At 37.9% G+C, this 23,108-nt stretch overlaps 1 protein-coding gene across 1 annotated transcript in view; it reads left to right on the plus strand.

Annotated features, from left to right (window-relative positions):
• The first annotated feature begins 1,068 nt into the window (after positions 1-1,068).
• Positions 1,069-23,108, plus strand: part of EPM2A (EPM2A, laforin glucan phosphatase) — a 34,108-nt gene continuing 12,068 nt past the window's right edge. The window contains 1 exon segment of the mRNA XM_026082805.1: positions 1,069-1,433. Within this exon segment, the coding sequence (XP_025938590.1) occupies positions 1,069-1,433 (365 nt within the window).

Raw genomic sequence — 23,108 nt, forward strand, 5'->3', positions numbered from 1 at the left:
AAGCCATAGACTAGGTCACTTCTAATCTGCACAATAATTCTTACATGGCAATAAGTATTATCCTATTTAAAAATGGGTGTGTGGGGGGAGGGAATGAATATGCATGTACTGAATTTTTGGAAGCTAGAAAACCTTTTGATTACTGACATGACCCCGTTCAATTCAGATTGCTTATTCTGGCATGGTGTTTAAAATTGGTTGCCTTGTCTGTACTAATGCTCACACTGTTGCTATAAAAGAAGAAGTAAGGGCAGTGGATATTAGATACTAGAAAACTTTGGGAAAAGTTTCTTATTTTAGCCAAAGCCATTTTAGGCAGTAGTGGTCCCCCAGGACTGCAGATGTAACAGTCTCTTCCTGGGTAACTTTGGGCAACTTTTACTGTGTGAAGAGACTCTGTAAACAGGACACATGCATCTGAAGAGAACAAAGTGATTATTTATTTGATTAACACATACAAAGGACAGCTAGGATTTGATGAACTACTATGCTAGGCATTAGTATGCTTGCTATCACCAGTAAGATACTTGAAGAGTCTTGGCTGGCTACGCAGTTGTCAGTCAGGTGGAGAAGTCAGCCTTCACTGGCTCCCTGAAACAGATCTTTGTTGCTGCTGCATTGCTGTCTCCAATCTGCCTGTTTTTTTCCTTTAGGATTTTGTACCTTTCTATGTTGGTGTTTTTCCTCTTGAATCCTTCATCTGGTGAAAATTCAAGTCTCAACAACGCTACCTCTGTTTGCAATTTTACCTTTCTTATCTTGTATGGCTGTACTCTGTGTATATTCTTGGAGGTCTTTCTCAGAGCTTAGCCATTTCCTCAGAAGTCTGAGGCAAGGTTGTGCAGCTGTGCTGTATCAGAACTAGACTTTGGATCACAGAAAGATGAACCCCAGAGTGGGAAGTCACACAGCAGAAATGTGGAACCCTAAGCTCAAATATTATCAGATGGCGAATGAGGAACTTAAATGAAATTAATTATTCTTGAAATCGTAAGTGCTGCCGTTCGTGGTTTGGGAGTCTTATACAGCTTTAATATTCTTTAAAATCATTTCCAATAGTTGATTTTAATGCTGAGTGTTTATTTTGTGGCAGTGGTTCTGTTCCAACTATTTCAGCTGTTGATCTATTCTGAGAAATGTGGTCTGAACGGGTAGCAACCACCACTCCTTGCCTTGAATATTAAATTCACATCCCCTGCAAATCTTTCAAAAGATTTTCTGGATTCACAGCCTGCAATTGTCCTTTCTTCTGTTCTAGGTAATGGGCCCCATCATGATCGAAGCAGTGTTTACGACCAGAACAATGTAGTAGATGGAGTTTACTGCCTCCCAGTATCACACTGGATTGAAGTCTCTGGACATACTGATGAGATGAAACATACAACTGACTTCTATTTTAATATTGCAGGACATCAAGCTATCCATTACTCCAGGTAAAAAAAAAAGAAGTCCAGGGCTTGGCCTGTTTCAAGTGTTCAGACAGAAAATCTGTCTTGATATGATATCCACAGACTTTGACTCTGAAGTGGGGAATGGGAATACRTATGAAACAGTCCTTTAGAAAAGCTTAACAAAGACTGAATGCCTCTTTGTAGTTAAACATCATTTTTGGCAATAAAAAGGAGAGATTCTGAGTTCAAGGATAGCTTCAGTCTGTGAAAAGCTGCGTTAAACAGCATCGCATCTGAAAATGCCTATCAGTAATTTATGGATAAATTTTATGAGGGACTGTTATTTTCAAGTGCTTGTCCACATACACACATAAATATGCATAAATATAATTCATGTATTCCCCATGTCTTTGGGATTATTTTGTTGAGGAATATCTTTTGGGGACACAAACAGGATGTATGCTGGTACCAGAAAGCTAGGGTGTGATGTTATCACTTATGTGCGGTAGCAACTGCTATTAGTGACAGCTGTAATAGATGACTTTTGTTTCATAAATACAGTCCATGCAAGCCCTTTAAAAATGCTAAAACTCAGGGAAGTCTTAAAAAGTTTGTACTTCCTTGGGGTTCACTGGAGTCCAGTTTGATTCCCAAAGACAGCTGCCTGTTGTGTCTAAAAGACACCCAAGAGCTTGGGTTCTTGTGATCATTGCTCATCTTTGAAATATTGGGTTCAAAAAGTGCTGCTAGAACCACTCCTGTTCTTTGAGGGAAAGGAGTACAGCTGGTTCTCTGAGAACAGATGTCAACCTCCACAGCTTACACTGAAAAGAAATCCAAAGTGCCTCTTTGCTGCCCCACCAGTGAAGTATCCTGGCCTGAATTAGGAACCAGGGATGCTTAAAGGGAAGATGATATGCATCATTTGGTGCTGCACATAAAGCACAAATTGTGCTTAGAGGCAGTGGTCTCAGCACTGGTCATTAACAATGTGGGACTGGGGGACCATTTGTAACTTTTTGCTTGTCCCCAGTTGTGGATGTGGCACCGAGTTTGCTGATTGATAATGGTTGCATCACGCCTGGCAATGCTGGTATGCCATGTGTAGCTGATATTGGTGGCAGAGCAGTTAATGATCCCAGCGGAACACCCATTTCTGAAGAAATCGAATTCTCTCTTACTTCCAGTGGGTCATAACATTGCTTTGTGCGATTTCCTCTGGAATGGTGTTTCAGCTACTCCAGCCTCACAGTCTGTTTTCTCTTTCTGTTCTTCTCTCTGAACAGTCAAACTATGCAGAAACAGAATTATCTTATTCTCATCAGATTTGTACTATATGAGGGAAAGATTTTCTTCTCTTGATATCTTTCCAAATATGACAAATTCATAAACCCTGTTAGGCCTACGTTAATAGTCATATGACTTGGTACCTTTTCCCTGGCACCTATATACTAGCTATATAATGTGCCTGACAGACTGTACTGTTATCTGTGTCTTAAGCATCCATTTCCAGCACCCTATCAGAGAAAAGATCTTGTTTACTCCAAAACAGAGTCGTCAATCCCAATAATCTTCGGTTGGCAAAGAAAGCTTGTGAGAAAGAAGAACAGCTATCAGAGAATATTTAGGCACAAAAGGATAACTTATCTTCCTTTCCAGAGGCAGCAGTGATCCATTTAATACTGTCTTATCTGCATGACTGTACATTTCCAAGATTAGGTAAAAAGCTGCAGATTCCACTTAATATTTGGGTAACATTTTCTGAATTGTGTAATAATATGCTAAGAAAAGTGTTTTGCCAAATGAGGACCTCCTCTTTTCCCTTCTTACACATATATACCTTCACTGCAAGGCAGCCTTCAAGCTGTATGTACATCTTCAGTGAGTAATTCTTATCTTATTTCTTTAAGCTATATTAAGTGAACAGGCCCCATAACAGTGCTGTTGCATAATTATTTTTAATACTTTGAAGATATGCAGCCTTAAATGACTTTTTCATTATTAACACTTGCGCAGATTCATCATTCCACTGGTTATAATAAAGCAGCCAAAAACTACTGGCTAGTTAAAATTTTTTTGGCAGAGCAGCTGAAATAAGCTGATGAAAATGCCTTTATTTTGTAACAGATTTATTGATTCAGAAGACTACTGTGGAGAACAGTACTACCAAAAAAAAAAAAAAAGAAAAAAACAAAGAACCAGTCCTTGTGTCTTTACAGTTAAAAGTATGATCTAGTTTTCATTAGCCAGCTAAGATGACTTTCTTCCACTGTATAGGTGAGGCAGCAGTACCACAAGGAGCACAAATGCTGGAAACTGTCACTAATTGTAAGATTTTTAAAGAACACAGACAGCTGGAGAAAAAGTGACTTATCAGTGAAAACTTTTGACATGAGTCCGTTCTCTTTGTCGGTGCTGATTTATTACACTTAATAGAATTGCCACATGCAAATTAGCTGGAAAGAAAAGTTTTCTCTGTCAAAATAGCTTCCCGCATGAGCTGCTGAACTGATTTGACTTGTGATCTGTCTAATCACAACAATTAGCAACAGTTGCTCATAGTTTCACTACCATAGTTCTTCATGAAATATGTTCTTAAATTTTAAATGGGTTTTAGCAGTATGAGAAGAGTCTACTTCCTGTTGGTGCCAAAAATCATTCTGAATAATGCTAAAGCTGACAAATGCTTTGAGGAATCAGATTTTTAATTTATTTAACTCATCAGTGAATTTTTATTTAAATTTATATCTGGAGAACTCCCTTTGTGTTCACCATTCAACTTGGAGATTATATGCTGTATTTTTTAAACATACATATTTGAATTCATTTTTTTAAGTGTGAAATGTAAGTCACCCTCAGCTACAGAGTCATGGCAGTCATCTCCATAGTATTAGTATTCACTTGTTTTGGGCATGTAATGACACACATCACTGAAATCTGATTCAGGGCTAAAGTAACAGCCTCCTTCTCTTTCCTGTTAGATATTACTGCAATAAGATGCCTTCAAATTACAGGAGTGTTCATTTAGGACACAATAATTTTCCAAAGCAAAGAAGAGTTATTGCCTTCTTTTCTGGGGCAGGAAGACTTCAGAAAATCTGTAAATTTGGGTCACTTCAGGTCTGTTTCAGTTCCATCTGTGAAAGGTGGAACTTACTAATTCCTGGGTGTTATAAGCCTTAATATTTACATAAAAACTTCTGCAATTCTGAGAAGAAAAGCATTATATAAGGACAGAGGGGGAACGATATCTGAAATTACAAAATCCTTACATAATATGTTAGACACATGGACTGTTGATGACAGAATTAGGTACTGCAGGAAGGAACATCACTGAGAAGAAAGGTCATTTAGATACAGGTTTCTATTTTCAGACCTAAATCCATATTTACCACCCTCTTCAGCTCTGAGAAATACTGAGTTCCCATAGCTTTTGCCAACTCATTTGAGGATGATGTATGACCACCACCTTTTCATTTTAGGGCATATATTTAAATTTCCTTTATGGTGTCTAAATTTTAATAATCCACATTTCAAATTTACAGCCTTCATAATCATTTTATTCATTGTATATGCTTTTTGTGAATCATAGCTCCTAAATCTGATGAAGAAAAATATTTTTATATGCTTTGCAAAATGAACATGGCTATGAGAAAGTAAACTAGGTTCTGTAAGAAATTTCCTCAGACAATACTGATAAGTGCCAGCCTATCTGTAATTGAAGTATTTTTACTGCTGGTGAACATTTTAGAAAAAAATGCATAATCAGATTTCAATGTAAAAGAATACAACAGGGAAGTCACTACCTGAGAGTAACTCATGGATCCTGACAGTTTTTTGAAGGTATAGTTTTTATAGTGCACTTTACTGGTTAAACATTTCATGATTACAGAATGTTTAGGATGTTCCGGTAACTGGATATAATCCAAGAAATTGGCAACTTGACTAATGTGTTACTATCACCGGTTTTTAGGTCCCTGAATTTTCCCATAGGATAAAACATAACAAAAGATGAAAGAAAACAAACCCTTGTGCTTGGCAGTACTAGGTATTTTGTTTGTTTCTTGATTGTTGCAAATCAAACTTGATTTATGATGTAGTCCTTCCAAAAGCTTTGAAGCTGGTTGGTAAGGCAGTTTCCCTACTCTCATTGCAGCATGCAGGCACCGGCAAGTCAGCATCCTGGTCCTGATGTCCTGGCTTGGTACTGATTTTGTTCATGACAATTTGAGTATCTCACATTGTTCAAACTGTGGGTTGGATTGTGTGGTCAGTGGGGAGCTCTGAGGCTGTGCCTATGTTGGGAAGTCCTGCRGCTCAGCAGGAGCAAGTGTGCACAGCAGAACAGCTAAGGGCTCACTATGAAATGCACTATATGCATTTCAGTCTGTTTTACTAGCTCTAGTCTGTTCGCAGGGACTGAATGCCTATTAGTGGCTGAGATGACACAGGGGCATTCTCAGAATGTGTCTTTTAGTTTAGCTTTATCAGAAAGCAATGTGTTTTGTTCATTCTTAAACTGCTCTGAAATGTGAAGCAGTGTCGTAAGTGGAAATGATTAGGATATTTGCATCAAATTTGCACTTCTTATATGTACTGAAATGCTAATGTAGATACAATGTAAGTGAATGAGGAATAATCCAGGGCAAAATCCAGCTGCTTATTGCTTACCTTTTTGAGGCACTAAAGCTTGATGCAGAATTCTGCTGATGAACACTGAGTTACCTTTTGTCTGTAGCAGTTCTCCTGTGAAGAAAATGAACACTTACTTGATTGACATGCGTTTTTAATTGGGGTGGAAAAACAAGAATCTGGTTGGGTATATTTTACCTGAGAATCACTGGAGAAGAGGAATCATGTAATTTATGCTAACTTAATTGCAAAACATCAGTGGCATTTACTGCTGTTTGAATGTTGGAACAATGTTGGGATTGAGCGATTAAAAGATATACTTAAAGAAATCTATGGTAGGATTTAGTCTGAGATTAAGACCGCTAAATGTGGGTGTCTATATATAGCAATTCAAGTAACTGGCAACTAGGTGTCTACTTTAGAATGAATAGAATTGGTCTCCAAACTCCACTGACTGAGTTAATGAGATCTCTTATTGATTTATAATGAGAGTTTAAACACCCAGTGCTCTGTTTAGTTGCTTGAATGTTGATGTCTAGTGTCATTTAAGATGACACTTGGGTCTTCTGTCGGGTCTCCAGCTGCTACACTACAGGAATGTGATCTCTTACAGCTCTTGGGTCATATCTGTGAGCCACATACAGATGTTCCAGATGCTATAGGACATCTCGGGTATCAGTGGAAAGCTGTATTTAGGCAATGCATAGAGCATTGTTGTGCCTGAAGACACCCATTTGTAGATACCCAAAGCTAGGTGTCTTCATCTTGATCTTGTAGCCCATCCCTAGCCTATATTAATGGAAAATTTCCATCTCAGTTCAAAATGAAGTCAGAATTATCTTTGAATTATGCACATGAAAAAAATTTAAGTGAGAGAGGTTTTATTTATTTTCACTCCTTTAGCCTGAACTGGCTTTGCCTTCTGACTTACTGGTTTTAATTCATGCATAAAATAAAATAAAATAAAATGCCCTTCTGCATGAACTGTCATTCTGGGGTAACTTTCTTATTACTAAATTATAAAAAGAGCTTTGGAGAGGAAGCTGACGCACACACACAAAACCCTACAATGCAGTAAACTATGCTACTATAGTAGAAAGCTGAGCTGATACTTTATGCCTACATTATAAATTAAGAGAAGAGGTGATGATGTCTACTGGGATTACTACAAATAATGTTAAAAGCTGAGAGCCAGCTGTCCCCTGTGCCCAAAGAGGACTTGTGGCAACAATATCAGAGAAAAGAATAAGAAATAATGAGCTCCAGAAAAAGTGTCTTCCATTGTATTCTAGTAAAATAATCCTGATTAAAAATACATAGCATCAGCAGGAGTTTGGCCTTTGATTTCAGTGGATATCAGTACTTGGGACTCTTAATTGTAAAAGCATCTGGCAATTTTATACATTAAATAATGAAAATATTCTAAACCATATTTTGTGATGTTTATCACATAAAGCAGGTCATTTGACCACTTGTTTGAATTTTGTTTCATTATACTGAGCTGTAGTCTTAAACTAATCTAAATTTGATCCCATATTTATTACCAATGGAATAATCTTTTATAGTATTGTTGTAAAACTTAGGGTGTTTTTTCCGTCCCTGTATATCTTCATTTTGCTCTATATCACCCTCACCTGGAGCCGTAGAATGTTTTATTCTCTGCTAGGGAGGAGAGGGGTTTCAAATCAGTGTAAGAAGTGAAGTGTCATTTAAGTTCTTGAAAATTAAGAATGTGTATGGTCTGCTTGTGTGACGGACTAGGAGCAAGAGTGAGAAAACAACCTTTTATGTTACAAACTCAGAAGTTTATCTGTTTCTAAAGTCCTTGTTTGTTTACATTTATTTAAATTGAGTGTATCCCTGTATTGGGTAGCGAATGCATTTTTCTTCTACATTTGTTGCTGATACAAACTAAAAATTTCCCTTTCATGAGCTCTCCACATTGAGCCCTCTCTAAGGGTGGCAAGCCAGACAGCCATTCTGCACTATTAAGCTGAAGGTAAATCCATTCAGATGTAGGAAAGGAGAAGATAAGTTCTGCTGCCAAGAATACACTTTCCTCAGTCTCTCCTCTTTAAATTGGAAAACTGACTCTGCTGTTCCAGGTTTTGTGATTTTGCATGAACAAGATGGCCCCTGGCTGGGATAACCTAAGCAGGGTATCACAGATTTAGCTATAAAACTCAGTTCCATGAAGTGTGCACAGAAATATACAGTTTGGGTGTGTCGGCAGTGGGATCACAGATATGACTCTAGTAAAGTGTAGAGATATTCAGACTGTAAAATAGCCATGTTTAAACAAAACAGATACCAAGTTGGTTATGACAGCATTGGCATTTGAAGATTGTTTGCCTGTGTATGACAGAGTAGGTAACTTTTGCATTTACTGAGGGAAAACTTGATTCCTGCATGCAGACAGGCAGTCACCACTTGATAATTTGGTAGGAGTGGGGGAAGCCTAGCCTGGCCACCAGTCGACCGGTGTATGCCTAAGATAGTCCCGGTTATCATTGCTGCTAGCAGGATTTGCCAGAGGAGATTGCTGAAGGGCACTGTGGGGCCAGTTTTGGAGCGCATGACCTGAATTTGAGTCCCTCTGTGTAGCAGTACTTTCACAGGACTGGGGTAAAGATTTCCACTTTACTAGGCAGAGAAGAAGATTACTGCCCTCTCCTTATCCTTGCAAGAATGGGAAATGCATAACTAGAATTTGTAATTTCCTTGCCTCTTGAATTCTGTCCTGTGCACCTGCTTGTTCACTTGTACTAGCTCTCATACAGCAGTGCCAATAAATCTAATGAAAATAAATAATAGTCTAGCCCTTGCTGATGTCTCTTCAGTATAGCACGCTGATATGTGTGCATCATCCACAAATATGCTTGCAGTTATTTTTGCTAAGTAGGAATCTGTTTGAAGCTTAGAATAATAATAGTAATAAAATCCTACTTTCGTTTCTGTGTTACAAAAACCCAGAAATGGTGTGTTCTAACCAGAAGCAATAAAACGAGAGAAAACTCTTTGAAAATAATAGTTTAGGTAATACTTTATATGTAACTGATACGAACCTACATCCTGAACATTACAAAAGCCTGTGGCACCGTTGTAATACTGTGGGTAAACTGAATCAGGGGAAGTCACTTTTTGATCATTTTGTTTTCTTAGTATAAGCAAATATGTGTTGCCAAAGTAGCTCTAGACTCTCTCACTATGACCTACCACCTGAGCATTAGAAAGGAGCTTGAAATGGGAACTCCTGGATCTTAGCAGTTCCTAGTCACGTTTCTCACAAGTGCCATCGTAACAAGCAAAATCTAGCATAAGAACAGGGGCCGCAAATTTTGGCAGAGGAAACGATCTTGGAGCTTTTAAGTTAAAGATTTTTGCATGATTGTCGTCAGTTTTTGAACTCCCATTACTACCTCTACCTGCAGTAACTCTTCTATTAAGTCTGATGAATAGCCACTATCCAGCGTGCTATCAGGTATACTGTAGTGCCTGAGGGACACAAAGTACTGTCTAGACACTTGGATGACACTGTTGAAGTAATGGCTGATGCATGGTAGATTATCTCTGTAAATATGGTAAAATTGAGGGAGAATGATTTTGGCAGTTAATGGGATTGAAAACTTTAGCAAACTTGTGTGAGCTATCAATATTTTTATGTCAGCTATTTTTCCAATAGCAGACATCATTAATATTCACCAGCTTTTCCGAGCGTTTTTTCCTCTTTCTATAAAGCTACCATGTATGTGGTCAGCCTTATTGATAAGTTAATAATTTTGAACTGCTCATATATAGTCTAAATAGCATAATATTTTAGAAATGATTTAATGTGGAATTTTGCATTGGTTCAAATTATAGAGCAGCTAGAATAACTCTTGATAGCACAATTAGGACACACACACGGATATGTGGATTTCACTTTTGATGGAAACCAGAGTATTTCTAATTAATCACAGAACATTTTCACAGTTCAGAAATTACTGAATCTCTCAAAATAATATCTAGCACTCATCTGCACTAAAAAGCAATGGCTTGCACAGCACCTTCATTACATCTTGTTTGCTACCTTTTTCTTGCCTCTGTTATACTCCTCTTCATAAGGGAAAGCAAGCTTGTGAAGTTCTTTCTGTTTCTCACCCCTGCACAGAAAAATAAAGGAAATAAACCCTTTGGATGTTGCACATCTGAAAAAATGGGTTATTCCTAACCATGTTCTGAATCATATTCAGAAGTAATGTCAAGGCCTTTAAACTTCCATGTGGTTCGGCTGAGAACCAGTCAGCTTCCCAAACTTTGATGGCTAGTGAAGTGGTATGAATATGCAATAACTTCCTGATAGTGTTGCTAGAAACCCTAAAGACTAAGATCCTCCAGGCAAAAAGAGAGATTTTTCAGCAGCAAAGCTCTTAATATACTTTCATCTCAGAAGTTAATAGAATTTTGTGTCACAGGGATGGGATGAGCATTTTCAGGTCTGTGCGGTGCCACTGCTGGATTGTCAGCATGTGCATGGCAGCAATAGCAAAATGGGACCACAGCAAGAATCCTGATGCTTGTAATACTGCACAAAGCTCTGAAGGGCAGCAATTATAGGACATGACATTCCTCTGGAAACTAAATAATTTATATATGAATTGAGCATGCCTCAATGTGCTTCTGATCAGCTGGGTGAATTTGACTTTTAAATTTTTTTTAAATTATATTTATTATCAACATAGGTGTGGATATTATGTGGGGTAGTATATGTTTTCTTCAGTCAACTTTTTGCGTCCTCCAAGCTGAGAAGCGAATCTAAATAGAAATACCAGTGGTGGGCTGATTGGTCTTTTTGGTTCAGATCCCCTCTGGGATCCAAAGTACAAATTATTTGTTGTTCATATTGGGGAAAAAAAAACACTCAAAACCAAAACAAGAGCACGATACATGTTTTCTGCCAAGTGCCATTGGTGAGATGGATATTTTTCAGGGTCCTCTGATAAATCACTTCAGGAGAACTCAGGAATAAGCTGTGCTTCTCAGTGTGGACTGGGAACAAAGACTTTCTTCACGAATATACGGTGGCTTATCACTACAGCTTTAAATCAAGAGTAACACCGATCATATTAAACCCACTCTGTGCAGAAATACCTGGTAGCTGAGCAGGCCTGGGTGTTGTGGCATGGCACAGGGAGAGCAAGTTGCAAAGACGTGTTACCTTTCGTGGAGGCAACTGCTGTTTGTTATGTGCCAGCAGCTTGTGGCTTGCAAGGTGCTTTAGGAGGAAACCTGGAAGAAGGACTCAACATAAAAGAGCTAGTAACCTAAACAAGTAATTTCAAAACAGGGGGTGGGCAACAGACCACAACAAGCTAAAGAGGAGCTTAGCATGATATCTAATAATCTTGTGATCTTTAGCTGTTTTTTTTATCTGATTTTTTTCTTTTCCATTCTACCATTCATAAGTGGTCTTTGGAACTGGTATTTGATTGAGATTTAATTATTTGAAGAGGTGATTGTTCAGAAATGAATGATTTCCTTAATGAAGTCTGATTTAAGCTCTAAAAGCAACAAGCAGACACTGTTGATGGCAAGATGAAATCTTTTCATCAGCTGACTGGTAGTGGGTAATATTTGCTTAAAACCGCTGTTGCTCTTTAAAATGGATCTTTTCATAGCTGCGTTGCTGCACAAAATGGTTTCCTTATTTCTTAAGGAAAATTTACAATTCCAAATCATCCTGGAAGCAAAAAGTAGAGGAAAAACTAGGAACCCTCTATGAAGAAAAAAAAAAAAAAAAGAGGAGTAAACATACTTATTTGGTCTGTTTTTCTCTGTCAGWTATAAAAGACAAATACTAATAGTCTACTACATATGATTTTTATGTGGGGTATCGCTGCTAGGGGGCCAAAACTGTTATTCTTGTTGTTTCTAATTTCTCTTTCTGTTTTACTGTGCCTCCCTGTCCCTTGTCTGTTTTTCTTCTGAATGTCTTTATCCCTTTTTGCTGCCTCTTTAGCATTCAGGCTGTCAGCGACAGAGTAGAGCTGTCTCTACTGGAGAGCAATTTGCTGGCATTGCTGGCTGTGAAAGAAATTGAGTGCGATTGTGAAATCCTGGGCAATTTAGCTCACAGTCAGGGCTATGGTGAGAGGATGTTGCACTGTTCTTCCACCAAAGACGATGTTCCAGTTGTCTGGCAGATATTTATTTCTTGTTTTCTTTTACATGTATTTATTAGGTACCCTGTAATAGCTGGGATTTGTTAATATAGTTTATCTAAAGAGAGCAGAAGCTGTTTTTTTAAAAACAGAGATTGTGTACTCAATCTTTTTCTTATTGCTAATCAGCTTACCAGGAGGGAGAAAATTCAGATGTTAGTTATTATTGAAAAATCTTTGCTAAGAAGACTCCAAGGCAATCACCAGCAATATTAGTGAAGGACTTGCCTTTGCAGTGTAGTCAAACTYGGACTAGCCTTTCTGTGTTTTTAGCAGGTACAATTCCTAGGTCAGATTAGCCCAGGAAGCAGTCAGCTGACTCTTAAAACCTGCTTACAGAAATATTCCAAAATGAAAGAATTTTCAGTCTCCAAATGTGAGAGATGACACCATCAGATAGTTTGCTATTACCACTGGCTTAGCATTTACTTGATTAGTATATACTGTATTCTGAAATGAGTAACTTCTAAATTACAAAATCTAAAATAAACACTGCATAGTTGTTTCAACTTAGATGAAATGGAAAAAATGTAAAAAGATACTTCATAGATATCCTCTATCTTTAATTGTTATAACTGCTGATAGATATAAATGCAAGTTTTCATGCTTGAATGCTCTAGACATTTACAAGATGATTTTAACAAAGTTCCTCCACATAAAAACATGGAGAAATCTATTTTAATTATTAAAAAAAGTACTTACTAGAAAGAAAACTTTAATGTAGCTCTAGTTTTCTTGAAGTTTGACTCAGAAACATTAATATTTTATTTTCCAAGAGTAAATAAACGTTGCCAAATTGCTGCTGTATTTTCCTGTGTATAATTTTCTTTCTGCAAGGAAAAAAAAAAAGAAAAAGAAATGAACTGTGTCCGTCTTCCTGGGGAACACAGTAAGAGGCAATACTGACAATCTCTTGTTCCCTCTTTTAATGCTTTTACTTTGGGAAATTTAATTGCAGGGAGTCAGATACATAATCCCTTCTATTCAGAATTTAATGTATGTCCTCTTGCGACTGTGATAAAAATTGAGTCAAATGTCATAGAGGTTGCCAAGTTATAAGAAATGTGGATTTCATCTTTATTGGCTCAAAAGACACAGTGGTTTGCAGGTTAAAATGGAACGTCTGTTTTCTTTGATATGGAAAAAGCAGATAATAGCAAAGATGATTTTAAGCATGCAAAAGAGGAAAAAGGGGAAATAGAGAGGGAATATAAATTTCAGTTTTAATACAGAGACAAGAAAACGTGAAATATGAACAAGATCAATAATGGAATAGAATCTTGATTTTCATGTGAAGCCATCCATATATATATTACATAATATGTAATATATATATTTGTATATATTCATATATAAAGCAATTGAGTGAAGAGGAGCAGCAGGAAGAGGGATGATAGCAATCACGCACAAAGTCCAGTCATGAGGTGCGGGACAGCAACAAGTCTCCACAGCTGCTGCCTTTCAGTTTAGGGGCTGGATTAGGAGCTGGTGGTGAGATCTGTGGGCTTCTGGAGACTTTTTCTTTAGTTTGTCTAGCTTCTCTGGTACCGCTTTTTCAAAACCCTTCAGAACAGATACCCTCGGCCTCCATTCTCCCAAGGTGCAGGTCTGATGAGTAGGATATGCATTTTCCTTAATAAAATAGTTTCTTTAGTGTTCCTTATTTCTGCAGTCCAGCTCACAGCTTGAAGGGCTGGCCTYGTGCAGGCTATTCCTAAACACAGCGTTAACTGTTGCTATCACAGCAGAAGACTGGATTGCCAATCTTCCTGTAATACTGAGTTACTTCCCTCTGGTGACTTGAAAGGAGGAAAAAGCTTCTTGTATTTACTTATGGTCTAGGTAATAAGGCTGTCCAGTACTGAGTAATGTTATACACAGTTAAAAGGCATGCTTCAGCTGAGAATATGAACACATTTCTGAAAACTTCAGTAACAGTAGATAACTTTTAATGTATTTATTAAAATGCCTATGATTCCTATTTCCAAGCAGGTGAAATGATATTTTTAAGAAAAGAAAGAAATCTGCAAAAAACCTGGCACTTTAAAAGAGTAGACAACCTTTGGTAATTATTATTAATCTCTTCTCTCATAAAAACTGTAGCATTGTTAGTTCCTAAAATTTCTAGTCAAATGATTTTTTTGCCTTTTGACATTCAAAGCTTCTTCAAGAATTCACAATATGCTTCAGTTTTATATTAAGAAGACTTAAACAATTCCTCTGGGGCCTCTCAGCAACTCTGTTACTGTCTCAGCCATTTCTGACTGTAAAATAGGATGACATGCTCCTGTGAGCGAGAGGAGGAGCAGCCTGCGCTTCCAGCAGCCAGTATTGGTGCATCTTACAGTGTCCATCACATTCCACCCTTCCTCCTCCTCTTGCTCTTCAGGAACCAGAAGAGAAAAAGTAGAGCTAATTTTCTCTTTCATGGATTATGCTGGTAGACCTACCAGATTTTTATGAACTAGTTTAAGTACTGGAAGTGGGATAGTCTTTTTAGGAGAGTACTTTGCAGCAGTACTGAGCTAACTCTACTCTCCACATAGCACTCTGAGCATGCTGTGAGAAGATGTCCTAATGCTCACTGCTGCCTCTCTATCTGTATTACCCAGAATTTGCAGGCCTGGGAATTGGAATTAATCTCATGCTCTGCTGTTCATTTGATCTTAGAGTACTGGAGGTGTTCCCTATGCTGCGGTGAAGAGCACAGACTAGACTGCCTTTTTTTGGTAAGATTTGGAGGTTAATTAGGCAAAAAAACACATGTGCACATACACATGCAGTCCATGGTACTCTAGAATGTGCCTGTCTCTCTTTAAAATTAATATAAATGTACTGACATGTTTTAATAAAATCTGGACAAATATTTTAACTGGAGTGAATACAGATAGAGAAACTGTCAGAAGGATTGCATTTGGATGATACCACAAGTGATGAATGTGTTTCTTCCTGACTGTCTCCCAGTTCTGAAGAGATCCCAGTATTCTGTACATGTGTATATACTGCCATTTAGCTTACAAGGCCCCCTTTCAACGAACTATGTTTTCATTTTCATGAAGATGTTTCACATTTTCATGAAGATGTGTTTATTTCTGAAGTGTTGCAAAGCATTTCCATTGGATCTGAAAAGCAGCATTTTGGAAAGTAAATTCACAGTTTATTGTTTTCAGTCTAGATTTCACAGTTTGTTATTTTCAGTTGAGACTTCTAAGCAGCCACTCATATGTAAACTCTGAATGAAGGTATTTTTACCAATGATCCCTGAAACTTCTCAGGTACTAATTAAAGTTCATCCTGAGTGGTTTAAGTCAATTTTGTTAAGATGCTTTAACTTAAAGATGCCAGCAGTGGCATCATTCCCATTGCTAAACATTAACGTTAGAAGTTCTCATTCCTAATGCCAAGAGATTCATGGCTCATTACTACCTGGCTTGGCTTAGCAGCCTGTTGTTCTTGTGTTTCTGAGTATTTGTTCTAATTCAAAACAAATTGAAATATTGGCAACTTAACAGACATATGTGGGAAGTAACCATTGGCAACCAACGCATGAGACAAGGTTCTATAATTAGGGCGTTTAAATATTAATCTCCACAAGCCAACTGAGAAGTCATTTGCAGAACTAGATCCTGAGATTGTTCAATACAAGCCTTGGAACTTGATTCAGGCTATATTTTTGCTAATGGCACATCATTTGATTTAGATAATGTTTATACAAATGGAAGTACAAGAAGAGTCAAGCCCCCTGAAGGCAAATCCTGCTTTCTGCTATGTACATGTGTTCCTTAGGAATCAGTAGAAACTTTACATGTATGTTTGAAGGTGAAGTTTGACTCAGTTTTATAAGGTTAAATTTGGACACCCTGTCCTACAAGGTATCAGTTTGTATACAAATATTTTCCTATCTTCACTGTAGAAATGTAAAGTGAAATATAACATATAATATTTCACTTTGAATATGAGGAGGATAAAATTTTATCTTCCACAATTTAGTTTTGGTCATGTATGTAAAGTCTTGTGTGACCAAGTTAGCTATGTCAGATCATTTCCAAAATGGAGAAAGAATAGATTATAAGATTTTATAAGATACAAATTCATTGGCTTCAAGCTTTTTAATGAAGAGAGGTGAAGGGGAGGACGGGAGAGATGTAGTTTTTTTTTTTTTTTTTTTTAACCCTGTATAGAGTCAAATGTACTGCAAGCTTAATAAGAACAATTCCATTGAGTTCAGTGGAGCGTACCCATATATCCTAGAGATAAATGTCGATATCATTTGAGCTATTATTTTGACAGAAGAACAGAGATGGCTTACAATCCCTTTTGCACTTCCATTTCCCAAGGTGGACAAATTTGGGGCATGTTCCCATTCTGGCATGAAGGAGCTCAGCTTTATCAGACTGGTTTATTTCATGCTATCAATAGCTGGCCTTTGAGGTAATGGTGTAATCCCTGTTAATTGGGATGTATTGTCTCTTCTTTGTTGCCTTCTTCATGGGAACACTGTAGTCAGGAGATATCCCACAAAAAAGAGTCCCCAAGATTTCTTGTCAGGAGAACTTTCCAACCTCTTTGCTCCTCTAGGAGCAGCAGGAATGGTAAATTTGGCTTTGCAAACCCATTTAAAATAGTAAACGATAGAATATCCTTTTTTGTTTCTGTGTCAGGGATTCCCTGACATAAGATATGCCTTCATCACAAACTGCAGCAGAAAGCAGAGATCTCTGAGCTAACTTTGAATGAAAGCATCCTCCAGGGGCTGTGTAGCTATCATGACCCCGGAGTTAGACCAAAGTAAATTGGCTTGCAAGGAACTCTGTGCTACCAGAGCTTGACTTCTCCTGGTATCTGAGATAGCATAGTTAAATGAAGACTGAGAAAGAGATATATCGCTATTTATAAAAGACATTCCAGAAATTAGTACAAGGAAGGAAGAAGAATTATTTAAACTGAACCTTCTATAAGATCAAATGGATATTAATCAGTTATGAATGAATTTACATTGTAAATTAGAACAAGGTTTCTGACAACAAAGGAATGATGTCTGGATTCTGACATGACCTTTAAAATAGGACTGTGAGGACAAGGAACCCTTAATTATTTCAAGGTGGAGCTTGATAAATTAATATGGGTAGTGATTCCAGAGATGGAAATTAAAGTTTATGACTATAATGTCATAGATCATAGGCTAGAAGAGACATCAAAAAAAAGGCATCCAATCCATTTTCTTGCTCTGAATTAGTCTCAATTACATCTAAATCATTCCAAATTTGTCCAGCTTGATTTTAAATATGATCTCATCTCAGTGATGTAACCCTGTTACTCTTTCATTCTGTTACCTCACTATTCTTACCATTAAAAAGCTTTACTAATGTTAACCTAAGTCTTCCTAGCTGCAATATAAGTTCATTTCTTCTTGTCCTCTCTACAGCAGACATGGAGGACAAATTAGTATCCTGCCCCTTTATAGCCACCTCCTTATGTTTGGAAACTGCTATCGTTTTTCTTCTCAGTATTTGCCTTTTGATATTAACTCCCCATTCTTTCAGTCTTTTCTCTGAAATCATGCCCTCTACTTCTCTGCTTGCTTTGCTACTCCCTGCTGGGCTCTCTAGCTTTCCTTTTCCTTCTTAAAGTGCCCATTGGACCTATTCCTCCAATTGCCAGTCTACCAGTACTGAATAAAATAGAAAGATTATTTTGTGGATCTCGGGAATAGTGCTACTGCTTAATTATCCTAGTAGCATTGTCATTTTTACAGTAGTATGATGTTTTTGATTTAAGATTAACTATAAGCCTACCTTTTCGTTAGGTCTGTTAGCTAAGGAGTTGTCTCCCATTCTGTCTTTGTGCAGTTGATTGTTCTTGTGAGCCRTTCTATATTTCCTTTTTCTCTCCCAAAGTACCTGTTATTCTTGCTTTCTCCGCTTTCTTGTAGCCATTACTGTGAGTACTTAAGACTTTATATGAGACTGAGTTGCTGTTCCATGGTGATGGATTTGAAGTGATGCTTGGTACTTGTTGAACATGTTTATTGCATTGTATTTATAACACTTTTAGATAACCCCATGTTCCATCATTTGTGTGTATAAAGTGGTGAGAATGTTTTACCTCCATTTGATTTGGCTTCTAGAGCTGTATTGACTTTTTCTGAAGTGTTAGAGACTGGAGACAGCTAGAAGTGTTTGGGAGTTGTGGAGAGAAGGTTTTGTAGTTGGTTAATTTGCCTTGCTTCCATACTTGAGCTTAAGTATCAGGTTCAGTTTGTGGTCAGGAAGGCATTTATGTTTGAATCGTATTAGCAGGGACTTCAACGCTACGTGTACATTAAGAAACAGTTCAGTGCAAGAGGAGTGGGTCAGTAGACAAGAGCAGTTGATAGAGGGCTCTTCACATCTCCATTAAATGCATTGCCAGAGGGCTCTCTTCAAATTAGATTTAATCTGGCCTTCTAGCGTGCATAACACTGTTCTTTTGTATGTCTCACACAGCTAATGTTAGCACATCAGTGGCCCCAGTACCATTTCCCATAGTAGGCCTTGCATGTGAAGCTTTGTTTCTGTTCCTATTTCATGCCATTCCCACTCTGTTTGGACAACATCCATTAGAAGACACTGGGGAAAGGGGCATGAACTACTTCATCCTGCAGCTCCAGTAGCTGCTCTGGAAGGACACCCTGAGTGAACTGATACCTCATCTCTTGGGCCTCTTTTTTCTAAAGAACAAGACATCCATGATGACTTTCTGGGAGCCTATGCCATTGCAACTGCTTTGCCTGTAATTAACTAAGGGTCATGGACCAGAGAGATGAGCCAACTCTGTTGGAATCACTTCACCTTCAGACATGGGACAACAAGCAGCAGATGCGAAACCTTTGAAGATGAAGGGACACTGTCAAGACTATCTCCTGTGAGCTGGTTTAATGAATTTGTCATCCTCACACAACATTTCAAGACCTCTTGCCTATGCTCAGTGTTGGCTTCTACTAGTGCATTTAAGCTATGCGTGTGCTGAAGGCTCTTCTGGTGGTGCAGCCCACTCATTGGTTTGTATGTGCACATCCCCGTGAGGTACAGGAGTGTATTTGGAGTGGAGCCTCCACTTTTCATTTCCTCCAAGTTAAATCTAGGCTGCACACACCACAATAACTTTAAGAACCAATCTGCTATAAGTGAAGACAATTTAAGTTAGCTTTAAAACCACAGTGATGCCCTATACCAAGTTGCTAGTGTGGACACAGCTTCTGGGATGCGATTTTCTTCCCAGAGTTATCTAGGTGTTCTCATCAAATATCTTCCCTGCTGTGGCAGGATATAAGATGCTAATAATGCCCTTGATCTCTGCTAATATCTTTATGAAACGTTTTGCAATTTTTGTGAGTTTCTAATAATAAAGCTCTTATGCTCCTTCTAGGGAAGTGTTTGGGTTTGCTGTGAAAGGGGGAAATGGGCCATGAACAGAAAGCTTTGTGGGCCCATCTAAACTAAACACCTCTCATGTGGCTGACTATTTTTCAGGTCGTTAACTCGATTACTCAAGGGGTTCTTTCTTTTGTATTCCTGGTGCATTCAAAGTTAGGACAGTCAATAAAGTAGACCTACCCTATGGGCTTCCCCAGAGTCAAAATCACCCAGAAGATTATGAGTGAGGTGGAGGGTTGTGCTTTGGCATTAGCATGATTGCTCCTTGTCTCTTGACCTGAAGAGTGCAGCACATTACCTGCTGTTAATGCAAGTGGGTGGGTGAAGAGGGGCAACTATAGCCCTTTTGTGCCATCAACATAATGCTACAGAAATCTCCTAAATCAATAGAACTTGAAGGCACTGTATAAATGAAATTGCTTTATATTTGGATGTCTGTATAAACTTACATTGAGATAACTCAAATGTATTATTCTTACTTGTTGTTTTCATTTTAGTGCATTGTCAGCTTAAGGTCAAATCTTAATGGCTTGTTCACCCTGCATATCAGCAAATGAGGTAGTTTGATGCCACATTCATAAGTAAATTTGTGAACATTGAATAAATAATATATTATTAAGCATAACACTCAGAATTCAAGGGCTTCAGAAACTTTTCATATTGCTAAGCTGACAAAAGTGTTGTTCTAGAATGATAAAAGCAGGTGTTTCTTTTTAGTTGCCAAGTCTGCTCCCATGTGAGAGGCTAGATAAGTAGTCCAAATTACATTTAAGAAGAAAATTTGCCAGAGCTTAATTACTTTTCATCACAGTGCCAAATGAGAAGGAAAAAAAAATGGAACTACATTGTAGTCTATTTAATTCTCCTCATTTAAAGCCCTGAGTAGAATTCTTAACTTAAAAATAAACTGTACTCTTTCAGTGGTAAAGTAGAACAAATTTATAAGCAATGACTTATACTCCTTCTACATTCGGCATTTAGCTAAAGTAATTTTTTTTCCAAAATAGAAATAGTTTTTACAAGGTTTACAGCTGTGTCATTTCAGCAGGGTATACTTTTATCATTAATCAGTGTTTTTCTCTGATGACTTCTGCTAAGGTTATGACCATTTAATCTATTGATAAGAGTGATGTTATTAAGCCTGGCTATTAGATCTTAGTGTTCTGTGAGTTAGACCATAGTATCATCAAACCTTGCTCTCCTAATCTCGCCGACAGTGCTTGTCCATGTGCTGGGCAACTGAGTGCATCAGACTGTATTCAGTCAATCCTACTGAAGTCAAGGCTCTCATCACAAAGCTTCAGTCAGCTTGTCTTCTGCAAGGAGACTTTATCAGTAAATCAGCAGGAGAAGGGATTAAGACCACAGTCATTTACCCTCATCCCCTGTGATGTGCAATGAAATACCATGTTGTAACCGCTCAGTTCTGCATTATTATTTCATTAGTAAGGACTCATTTTACTGAGGGATCCCTGTCCCCTTTATTTAAAGAGAATGTAATGAAACCAGTGTTCTTGTACAAGATCCAACCAGGGATTCATTTGTTTTGATATCTGCCTCTGTTGCCAGTACTTTGAAGGAAGATGCAAGAATCAAAAAAAGAGGGGGAAGGGGCTTTCAGCAGTTTTTCTCACCCCTTAGCAGTGCTTTATAGCAGAAGCTATGTGAAAGTTTGGATTCTTTACCTATTTTATGTAATGGTATGGAGCACTCCCTTTGTACATGTAATTTTTCAGTCCATTGGGAAACCTAGTTAAGTTCTTGGCCTTGTTGATATTTTTAGGCATTGACTTCCATAGATTGATTATGTAGTGTATTAAAAAGTTTTCTTACTAGTTTCCTATTTGTTCTCATTCAGTTTTATTGGATAGCCCTTTGCTCAATAGTTTGAAAGGATAGATAGGTTCACTTCATTTGCCTCTCCCATATTCTTTATCCTTAAGCAGTCATCCAACTCCCTCTTAAATGTGCTGCGTTCTTAGTCTGTCCTCTTTTGGAAGTATTTTCATAACTAGTAACTGGAATATCCTGTATTTTGAATGTTTTCATTTTTACTGTATCTTTTTTGTTACAGTAAAATAGTTAATAGAAAACTTGAAGTTTGAGTGCATAGAAGGGGATTGTTGATTTTTGGAAGGTTGTTATAAATTTTCTATAATTTTCAGTTCATTTCTTTGTATAGGCTAATATTACCACTTACTTTGACCTCTCTATAAAGCAATACTTTCACCAAGCATCACTGCAGTTATGCACTGTTTCCCTTTCTGATTGATTATAGTTAACTTAAAACGCAGTGATGTGTGTGAGAGGTTCAGATTATTTATTCCAAGACGTACTACTGATATGCATTTGTCAATTGTGAATCTCATCTCTCCTGTGCCGCATATTCTTCTAGTTACTTTTGACACCACTGGGAGTTGTGACCAATAGGATCTTAGATAATTCTGTGTTTCAGGCAGATTTTGCTCTCTCCTTGAGTAGTCTAGTTTCTTTTGAGAGATCTTAACTTCAAGACAGAATTCCGTGTTGAATATAGGTCAGCAATGCCATGCGGTAAGAGGACAAGCAGGCAACTATAAATAGGGATATAGCCTTTGGGGCACAAGAAGTAAGTAATCTTCACTTCTGTTCAGCAACAGTAAGGCTTCACCTCTCTCCAGTATTGGGCATAACATCTTAGAGAAAGATGACCAGCTGGAGAGTTCAAAGGCAAACAGGAAGGACCAAACGTTGTGAATATATGACAAGTAAAGAAAGATTGAAATAATTGGATTCATTTAGTATAAAGAAGACAAGGCTGAAGAGGGATGTGTTAGTAATTTTCTGATGCATAAAAGGATTTTGCAGAGATGAAGGAAATAATCACTTCTTTGTGTCCGTTGTGGAGAAGACAAGAAGTCACTGTGATCACAGACTATTCATATTAGACATTAGGAAAATATTTCTAAAGGCAAGGATAGTCATCAGTGTGCTCTCTGCATGTCAAGCAATATTTGAAAGTGTTCTAATCTTCCACTGGAGAGCAGAATTTAGTCACTTGAAAATCCCTCTCTGTTTAAAAAGGTATTTCAGGATATTAGGTAACAATCTAAGTCATTTTTCTAGATTGCGCTGGCAAAGTTACAGGAACCTTATCTGGATTCTAGCAAAAACTTCTAGCAAGTACTTTCACTCTCACATAGATTCAGGAGAAAAGAGCAAGGAAGGCCCAGAAGAGAGATGTCTAATTTGGTACTTCAGGGAAGGCATGCATCCAAGAATAAACTGCTATTAACTTCTTGACACAGGTGGTGGAGGAGCCAACAAGGAGAGGTGTGCTGCTGGACCTCGTACTAACAAACAAAGAAGGACTGGTGGAAGATGTGAAGGTTGGGGGCAGCCTTGGCTGCAGTGACCATGAGATCGTGGAGTTCAGGATCCTGCGAGGAGGCAGCAGGGCACCAAGTAGGATCGCAACCCTGGACTTCAGG

The sequence above is a fragment of the Apteryx rowi genome, unplaced genomic scaffold (genome assembly GCF_003343035.1).
Source record: "Apteryx rowi isolate R43461 unplaced genomic scaffold, aptRow1 scaffold_594, whole genome shotgun sequence".
Lineage (NCBI taxonomy): Eukaryota > Metazoa > Chordata > Aves > Apterygiformes > Apterygidae > Apteryx > Apteryx rowi.